Raw genomic sequence first — 10,217 nt, 5'->3', positions numbered from 1 at the left:
TTGACCGTTCGTGACAAATTGTGAGAAACGCGTGAATCATCATAAATTGAGAATATTTAAATTGAAGATCAATGTTTCAAGTACTTTGCATATCGATCTACAAAATACAAGCTGATATCTATAGTGTAACGTCGGTACCGATCGTCGACCGATTCATCGGTTTATATTCGTGTGACTGAGACAGTACTCGAGGTGGAAAAACGAGAATATAGAGCAGTACACCGGGACCAATTGCGCTATCCCAAATCATGATTTTGGCGCGTGTGCATATAGATACTCATAAATCATAGGAAATAAACGAAAGTAAGGCTTCGATGAGAAGTCCAGTGGTAAGTTGGAAGCTATATTTGAATTGCTGGTACAAAGAGCGAGCCACGCCCACGTCGAGCGTGCGGCAGCACTCAATAGGAGCATGTCAAAGTTGGAGCTCCTCCAAGCGTATATGGTCCAGCGAACTTTTGGGATACGGCGTGGGAGGAGGAGGAGGAAAGAAGACTCCTCCCTTGCGCGCGCGGCGTTAAGATTCAAAGAGAAGGGAGAGAGAGAGAGAGAGAGAGAGAGAGAGAGAGAGAGAGAGAGAGAGAGAGAGAGAGAGAGAGAGAGAGAGAGAGAGAGAGAGCACAAGTATTCGGCGACGACGACGACGACGACGACGACGACGACGACGACGAAGGCGACGACGATCAAAGTGCGAACGAGAGAATGATGGAGCGATGATAGGGGTGCATCGCCAGTCTCCGCGGGGCTGCCGGGAGCGCCAGACGACGAAAAATCGAGCGAGCGAGCCGCGATCTCGCGCTGCCGCAGCCGCCCGACCAAGCGCTCTGTCAGCGCCGCCAGACGCGCCACGAGGCGAGGACGTTGCCTGTTGGCGAATACCACGCCGATGACTCTTTATCGCCCTCATTACACGGACCGATGACAATGCGCGCCGCCGACCGATGATTGAGGGGAATCCGTGTTTTCGCGCGCGCCGCAGCCTGCCTTCCTAACGTTCGCCTCTTGCGCGACGACCGACGCCGCATTCTATTCTTCTTCTTTTTCGTCGCTTGTCAAACCAGTGCCTCGCCGTTATCATGAGCTGTGGCGACGACCGCAGCTGACGCCACCGTTTTCGGCCACGCGAGTGACTTGTTCTTTTTCTCTTCTTTCTTTCCGAGGGTGAGCGAAAATGCAACAGCAGCACGAGCCACGTCACGAGCAACTTGCTGACGACTGTTGCTACCAGCAATGGGTTAATCATCATCACCATCCGCAGCCGCAGATCGTGGCCGCACCCTCACCGATGCAGCAAATGGAAGGTACTTGCGTATAGTTCTCTTTGCAAAAAATTTTCACTCACGGTGAATAAAAACATGTGTTACATTCGTTGTTACGCTGTCTCAGCATTGCCTTGCTTATATAGCGACACAGCTATTTCAAACACGCGTTTCGGCAATCAAACGTTATAATCAGAGTGGACTAGATATTGAAAAAGCACACGGTCGGCTTTGTTGTTATGATTTATTTAGTTGGCGGCAACGTTTCGTCAATGTTCACATTTTGCATTCCGACTGGAAATATATAACAATTTCTATTCAACTATTGCACGTTTTTCGACTAATCACGACCTTCTGGTAATTTCCGTAGAATTCGCTGGAAAGCCATTAGTACCAAGATAACAACAGAGAGTAGTTACGCAATTCGTAGAAAGTAATGCTTCGAAATAGTTCGCAAGCATAAACAATGTTTTCGGGAAGGGTCGTTGTTAGAAAAAATAAATGCTTCCAAAAAGTGCTGCGATACTTTCGGAAAGCTGCTTGGAGAGACTCGGCCACGCGGTGGCTGAGTGGCCGCGTGCGCAGAAGGCGCACCGGCTGTCTTTTTCTCCTCAGTGGCCCGAGGTCAAATCCTTTAGTTGCCAAGTCTAACTCGAGATTACTGCTCGCTCGCTCGCTTCTTTTAGCCGACCGAGTTCCGCCGGCGCGGCGAGTCCTGCTCTTAAAGCGCCGCAAGCTCCCGAGGCGTGCTTGCGCGAGTTTTTTCTCCCGTCGGAACTGCATGACTTTTCATCGTGCCTTTTTTACTTTTCAAGCTACGCCTTTATCTGGGATCGCATAATTTGCTTACAGTTTTGTCGAAAAGTTATTGGTCGCGATGTGTGTGAGCGTATTATTTTAGATGTGCCATCATTTATAAGCTCACGATTTTCTAATTGCAAGTAAGTTTCTTGCTACGATAGTTTACACAATTGCACTCTGAAAATGTTAATTTTTATTACTACTTCTCCTCTATCATGCTTGGTCATTATCAATATCAATACAGCATAGAAGCAAATTTCAAGTATAAGAATTTTGGATATTTAGTCATTCGAATGAAGATAAATAAAATCGTAAATATTTTCACAATTAAATACGCATAAACGAATTTAAATTTTACCATATTCAGATAAAGAATTGCATCAATTATTGTGTTACAAGTGAACAAGCCATTAATCACTAGCGTATATTTATACCTAACACATTCTATTCTGTTCGACTAAACAGTATGGGCGTGTCTCGGTAAATCTTTTTAATTGAATTGCATTGTCTCCTGAGCGATAAATGGATAGACCACTTGCGATCGTCGCTTTTGTCTGAAAAAAAGGAGAAACTTGCGAAGAACGACTGTTTCATTCCACCGTCGCGTTTGCGGCGTCTTTCTCATTTTACGCAATATAAGAATATTGAAATGTGCAAATTTAGTGAGAAGTTGAATTGAAGTTACATTGATATGAAAAAAGAAGCATCAATTGAATGCCAAATTAATTCGACAATAAAAAAATTGAATTTAAATTATATAAAAACAAATAAAAGAACATGAGTTGAAAATGTTATTTGGTTCTCCAAAACATTTAGAAAATCTAATTAATAATCACAGTTGTGTATGCAATCTTCAATTGAATTGAAGAGATCAGAGAAAGTGACAAAAGCGAAAACTTGAAATAAGTATAATCAGCTTGCAATGTTAAAAAAATGAACGACCGGATGTTAAATTTCTGAATTTTAGCGTGTCTACAGACGGCAGGCAGTACATCGAAGAGGTCGCCGTCGCCAAATCTCACAACGTCGTCGGTCACGGGTAACGACAGCAACAACAATACTCGCAACGATGACACCAGTGACGAGGCCCAGACGAATAAAAGACCGATCCATCCAGCTCTCATCGGCGCAGGAGCAGCTCTTGAAGCCCGACCACTCTGGGAAGAGTTTCATCAGCTCGGCACCGAGATGATCGTTACCAAAGCTGGCCGACGGATGTTTCCCACTTTTCAAGTGCGTTCGACGTTTTATCAAACAATAATCCAACCGATCCGTACGACTGTCACGAGCAACTCTTCAACCGAGTAAAAAAACAATGTTTAAGGTCATTATTAATTGCGACCGTTTGAACGTGTGTTTTCAGTGTCGATTATTCGGCCTAGAACCAAACGCGGATTACCTCCTTGTGATGGACTTTGTGCCTTGCGATGATAAACGCTACAGATACGCGTTTCACAGCAGTGCCTGGGTGGTAGCCGGTCGAGCCGACCCGGTATCGCCACCGAGAATTCACGTGCATCCAGACAGTCCGGCGAGCGGTGCCCACTGGATGAAGCAGCCAGTTTCTTTCGATAAGCTCAAGCTAACCAACAATCAACTCGACGATAATGGCCACGTGAGTTATTACGCATTTTTTAACGAGCCCGCAGGAGCAGCAAATTGACGAAGTATAAAATTAAACAAAGTTGTCGTTATTTGGAAACCAAAGTTTCTTTTTCGAAGAAAAATAGAACTATTAAGAGTTAAAAATTCGAGTGAGCCCTACTGCACCAATTCATATGAGTCAATACAATCAGTCAATTGTAAATATATAGCATTTGACATTTTTGTTCTCGATGTTGAAAAAATACAAGCACTTTGAATTGATCGGGAAAGATGATAATGCGATTCCACGAGTAAGTGCGTTTTACAGTTAGCTATCTATTTTCGAAGTTCGCTTCAACGCAACATACCAAAAGTTACCGAATCCATTAAAGTGCTGCCTGAGGCGCGATAATGAATCTCGAATGCAGCTTTCGGGAGTAGCGTACATGGAGAGTCTTGCGGTAACGACGTGCGTATAGCTTGAAACTCGCGGGGGACAGCGACAAGATTTATCCGCGTTCCCAGGCGCGTCGCGCCTTTATAAAACCGCGCGTCGCGCTTCGGATCGGTCGGCTTCATAAAGTCTCGCGAGGGATGCGCGCACGTGTTTGTCGTTTCGGCCGAGTTCGTCTTAATTGACCTGAGATACGAGCTCTCGCACACGACCAGCCTCGCGAAATTATTAGAACTTATAGACAGATGCAGCTCGGCTTTTTTAATTGCCGCGCGCGAATGGACTCCGAGCGCCTTGGATTATGCCATCCTCGGTGAAAAATCGCCTGTCAGCCTCTCGCTCGCGCTTCGTATCTCAGCTCACATTGTTGCCAAATTTAGCAAGTTAATTGGCTCCTGATTCCCATGTCTGCAACGAGACGAGGAATTGCGTGTTTTCAATTGATGACGAGAGTCACTCAAAAGCTCGAAAGCTTATTGACGTTCGTTCGTTATTTTATATGAATTAAAAAGCCTTTGTTTCAACATTTAAACGCATCGTCACGATGATTGATTCTCCCAAGATACAAATCAAATGTAAATATTCGCGTGGGCTAGCGAAAACACAGGAGATCGAGCACAAGTCGCTTCTCAGAAGAGTCGTCACTTTTTCACAGCAGAAAAATGTCACATCACACATGTCCAAGACGTTTATACGATCAATTTTCTCAAACGTAAATACAAGTTGTATTCGTTCATTCGTCAAAGCATTTTCTTTGTCCGCGCGAGTTACATTCCACACAGACTTATATCTCGCTGAAAGTAGCTCTAATATATAATGTAAATCGCTTTTTGTATAAAACGTATATCTCCGTATCTTGAAAAAAAACTTGTAAAAACGTAAATCAAAAATCGACGTCATTGTAATTAGTACAATCGCAGAGCGGCATTTATCCATTTACGTCAAAAGCACTTTCTCATCTGCTTCGACCGCGGCGAAGGAAGAATCCGGCCGAGCAGGCGTGGCGGAACGGAATTTTCTACGTGGCGCTCGCTCCTTAATTGACACTTTGTATCGCGTCTTTCGTTTCCGTATTGCTGCCAAAAAAAGCGCGTCGACCCTTTTAGGCCCTCGCTCGAAAAATAAAAAGGCAGACGCTCGAGCGAGATAGCACACAGCGTAGAGACAACAAAAAAATGGGAACGCCAGCCAGCGTCGCGCAGGGAGCTCCGGGCCACACGCGAGCAGAGCGCGCACTCGAGCCCTAATTGCCGAAGTAATTACTGGTTCTCTTCGATGCGAGCGCGAGCACACTCTTCGGGAAACCCAGATTCGGATTTGACGCCCGACTGTTAATGACACTTTGGCAGCCGAACTCACGCTTCGATTGTACTTTTTTCTTCGCGTCTATAAATATATCCCCGTACCAAAAATACGTCTGATGCAACATGTATAACGAGCTTTCGCAGTATAAACAGACTTTTATCAAAAAGCGAAAGATGCCACGATGCTGTTTAGATCCGCCTGATATAAATAACAAGAAAGAAGAAAAAGCTGCTTGTACAAACACACATCTATCTCGATGCGCACGTATGCATTTCCTCTGGGGACTATCATACCACATTTTGTTTAGAATGCTGCCAACCAACTGCCACCGATGGGGTCGGGACACGCGCACGCGCGCGCGCACTCACACACACACACACACGTGTTGTAACAAAAGTCCACCCAGAAAATTTGTGTGCCGATGCAGTGAGGCATCGCGAGGGCGGTGTTCGGTTGCTCACATCGTCTCGGAAGAGGAAAGCCAAAGAGAAAGAAAGATGTGCTTTTTACACTAATTAGTCACCGAACTCCGCCGACTGTCAAACATCCAGTCGTGCGTGCCCCCCGCGGTGTCTCTTCCTTTCTTTCAGCTTGCGAACGACCACCACGGTCCTTTCTTTCTTTTTTTCAACCACTGGCTTCCATCTCTTGACTTTGGCAGATTCGGAAATAACTTACCCTTTGATATCGATACTTTCGGAGAAATGGCAAATCGACACGGCTCACTTTCATCTTATTAGGCGGTTGGCCTTTTACTCCAGCACGAGAGTTCTTTTTAAATCGAAATTTTCATTGATTCAGTACGACCAGGGACATTTGTTCGCGTGAAAGGCATACCAGTTTCAATTGTGCCGCACAAATGAGACTGCAACGGGAATAGACATTAGAATATCAAACGAAACCGAGAACCCATCGGGTTCGATCAATTCATGCGAGATTGCAGCATGGCGTTGCGTGCAGCGCGGTAGTTCGTAAATTAGAAACGCATCACCCACAGTTATGCAACGCGCGGCATCGGAGTATAAAGCAGTCTTCGCCTCCCGCGCCGCCGCGAGAAAGCTCACAAGATAAATCACGCAGTCGCAATCTCGACGACTTGGCCATCCTCCGAAGTTAACGGCAACCGCGTGTGTTTTTTCCTTCCTGCGGCCCTCTCCCATATCATCCTCGAACTAGCGCACTCTTTTCCCTTATAACTGCGACATATTGAGCTCGGCGCGCGAGGGATGTCATCTCCGGCATATATATCCCAGAGAGAGGCACTCTCGCAGCTCTCTTCTCGCTCGCTCATTATTCGTCATCGTCCCCCCCCTCTCTCTCTCTTTTGACTGCAGAACGCGGGGGCGACGATAAATCTGCGGGCCCCAGATGTGCCGTACGAGACTTCGGTGTTAACTTCTATATTTCCTCTTGCTTTTAGATCCCGTCGCTAGTGCGCGGAGAGCATAAGCTCTCAAGACCAAGGTGAAGGGACGGCCGCGAAATTTTACAGCTTTTTTTTATGTTCCCAGTAGCAATAGTAGCTTCGAGGATGCGATGATCGTTAAAAAAGCTCGCGATCGTAAACTTCGCGAGCGACTTCCTCTTGTAAACTGCGACGACTTGCCCGTGAGTTATATGTTTTTCATAATTTCGAGAATCAACTGAAACGCACGCACTCTTGATGGCTTGTGCTCTGCCTGTCACGAATTTATTGCAAAAACGAGAATGTCTATTGTCGCCGGTTGCACAGTTGCTGATGTAAAAATTAGCGGAGGGAATAGATTCTTGTCGCTCGTAAATTTTGAAAATAAATTATGACTACTTCCGTTCGCAGGATCATCGACTTACTTTTGCTACTACACTGCAACAATAAAACAATGAAATAGGTGCTGGATGTTTCTTCTATCTTTTTATTTTTAGCTTACATTTCTTTCATTTAAACGCAAATACATCCCGAATTACAAGCTTAATCGTGGAAAATTCAAAAGCTAATAATTCTCTTGATTATTTACTTACCGTCTTTATTGTATATGCAATTGTTCCGTAGTTTTGTTCTCAAAATAATTTATTGCAATCTATCATTGTCTTCAGATCAATTCAAGTATATATATACACGAAGAAACCACAGTGATTTTCACGCTTCTGATCTTATTTTGTTTATTATCGAATTCCTCGTGCTGCTTTTGTCTTGGATTTCGGGTCATGAATGTTTTCAATAATCTGAAAATTTTCACTTAACTTTAGAAAAAATTTGCTTATATAATGTGTAAAGAAACGTTAAAAGCCTTGTACAAAAGGAGAATAGAAAATGTAATAACGAAAAAGAATATGACCTCACATTCGAGCGATGACTCTTGAATCGTACGCAGGACAAAAGCATTTTTCTCGCATTTAACATACACGCAATCGGGATACTGTGTTTCGGTTGACTGTAAGGAAGAAGACATGAAAAACACTCCGAATGTTACGCTGTAACGACGTATGTGACCTTGATGTTGCAGATAATCTTGAACTCTATGCATCGCTACCAGCCACGCTGTCACGTAGTAGTAGCTCCTTCGCCGCCAGGTTCACTTCCGGATCCACGCACGGAGAACTTCAAGACCTTCTCGTTTCCGGAGACTCGTTTCACCGCTGTGACGGCATATCAAAACCACCGAATAACGCAACTAAAGATCGCAAGTAACCCATTCGCCAAAGGTTTCCGCGACTGCGAACCCGACGACTGCGACAGCTCGCCAACAACGAGTCAGAGCCCCGCGAAGAAGCCAGCGCCGGCCGTCGGCAGTAACGGCGTACCGCCACCCACACTTTCAGCTGCTTACCCAACCAGCAGTGTGTCTTTAATGCCTGGTCTACCGACGCAGGAACCACATCATCAGTTCTATGCCGCTCCTGCTGCTCACTGGACCTACCAGACTGGGCACATGGCTGTGCCAGCGCCCCATTACCCTGGACACCATCCGCATCCGAGTGCTCACGCGCCGCCCTTATACGGGCCGCGATAGCTATACGCGTGCTCAGTACTTTTGTTAGACTTTTATCTTTTGTGCCAGATATTAATTATGTGTCTGTTGTTTTACGGAAAAAAAACTGCGTGAGTGTCATCTTAGTCATTTTTTTTTATTACCGATCTAGGCTCGGACAAAATGCGCGGCATTCCAGCTTTGACGTATCGTCAAACTTTAAGCTTCTGATATAATCCGAAAATTTGCCAAAGACAATCATCTAGTGCCTTAAAATTGATAATATTTTCATTAAAAAACGAATTCAAAGAGACTAAAAATAACGATGTTAGAGTTGTAACCTATAGTTTTGTGCTTAAGACTTTTTTACTTAAAAGATATACACGATGTATTCTCATGACAAAATAACAGAGCCAGTGTAAGTGTTATTTTAGTATTTAGAAATTATAAAAAGTATTTTTACTGAGAAAGTTCACACGTCTAAAGCTATAAATTAAGCACTAAAAGCACTCGAAGTACAGTTAACGAAGTCATCAAGCCAACCGAGTGCCGGGTTTCACGATACTTTTGAATTCGCATCAAGTGTTCAATTATTTATTTCTAAATAATCACGTGCCATTTGTAACGAAATAAATTACATTTATATTATGAAAACTGGAAGTTAAAATATTGCGACGATATATTATAATTAAAATAATATAATTATCAGAAGCATATGTGTAGTCTAAGAATGGTAACTATAATGTTAGCGTGAATGGTAGTTTTATGTATGATAATCGGTACGATGTCAAAATAAGAAGACACTTGAACGGATGCCAGCAGTGTCTGAATTATCGTAAGGTGCCTTGTTGAATGCAATTCTAAAAGTTGGAACTTGATACGTTGAAATCTTCTTCTTTTCCGGAGTAAAAAAATATTTGTAGCTTATCTGAATTGCTTTTGTCGGGCAAAAAGGAAAAGGACGAACGTAAAGATGGATCTCTGACGGCAACGCAAGTCGTAAGTATTTAGTAGACTTGGCCGTAACAAAGTGTCTTTTGTATAGGGGGCAAAGTGGATCTATTTACGTTAAAGACGTAAGTCTCTTCCCAAGTGCCAAACGCGCGCGCCCGATCGCTCGAGAAAGAAAGGGAGCATAGCAAAGACAAACGTGCCATGACAAACCCGCTTCTCTTACCGCTAAGCCCAGTGCGCTAAGTGCCTTAATAAATTGTACGCCGGCCCAAGTATTCGTGCGCCTACGTGCAGCGTATGCGCGAGAGTATGTATAATATAGTCGATAGAGCATCGCCAGATACATTTCTTTTTTCTCTCTTTTCGTCGATGTTTAAAGGGTGTCTTGTCTTTTTTAATCAAGAATTGTCGTAAATAACGTCAAGAGACCTATATCGCGAGCGAGCTTTGAGCTCGCTGTTTGAGAACGAATGGCTCGAAAATAGAACAATAAATGCATGTGTCGCGTGTTATATATTTACAGTCTTTGCGTGTATTCGTACAAGAAAATATTGTCAGTTGCATCGTAAGATTAGACCAAGTATTAGCTTTATTTTATATAGTGCAATTAATTGTGTCAAAGGTCAGATAATCAAATAAAATGTATTTTAAAACTTTTATCAATATATTTTTATTTAACTCCTGATACATATATCATTCATTAGTGTGATAACTACTATCGCTTTCATTATTTGGTAAATATTTAATCTTATATATACAATAAAATATTGCTTTTAATAAGGTTGCATTAGTCATGTGTATTGAATAAAAAATTGAATAATTGAATCTCATTTAATTGATATGCTGCGCTACCATTTTTGGGCTTCAAAATATTTGGCTTACCAAATATTCGTAGAGTGACTCCGTTTGACC

At 43.4% G+C, this 10,217-nt stretch overlaps 1 protein-coding gene across 1 annotated transcript; it reads left to right on the top strand.

Moving 5' to 3' along the window:
* Nucleotides 1–751: 751 nt before the first annotated feature.
* LOC131663719 (T-box transcription factor TBX10-like) lies at nt 752–9,926 on the top strand. The gene is made up of 4 exons (XM_058934291.1): nt 752–1,301; nt 3,028–3,293; nt 3,424–3,675; nt 7,887–9,926. The coding sequence occupies exons 1-4, from the start codon at nt 1,172–1,174 to the stop codon at nt 8,391–8,393; spliced, it is 1,155 nt and encodes a 384-aa protein (XP_058790274.1). The 5' UTR covers nt 752–1,171; the 3' UTR covers nt 8,394–9,926.
* Nucleotides 9,927–10,217: the final 291 nt, after the last annotated feature.

This window comes from Phymastichus coffea, unplaced genomic scaffold, assembly GCF_024137745.1.
Source record: "Phymastichus coffea isolate CEN01 unplaced genomic scaffold, Cenicafe_Pcof_1.1 PCOF00038, whole genome shotgun sequence".
In the NCBI taxonomy this organism is placed as follows: Eukaryota; Metazoa; Arthropoda; class Insecta; order Hymenoptera; family Eulophidae; genus Phymastichus; species Phymastichus coffea.
The sequence above is the reverse complement of the archived record's forward strand: the minus strand, read 5'-3'. Positions and strand labels throughout refer to the sequence as shown.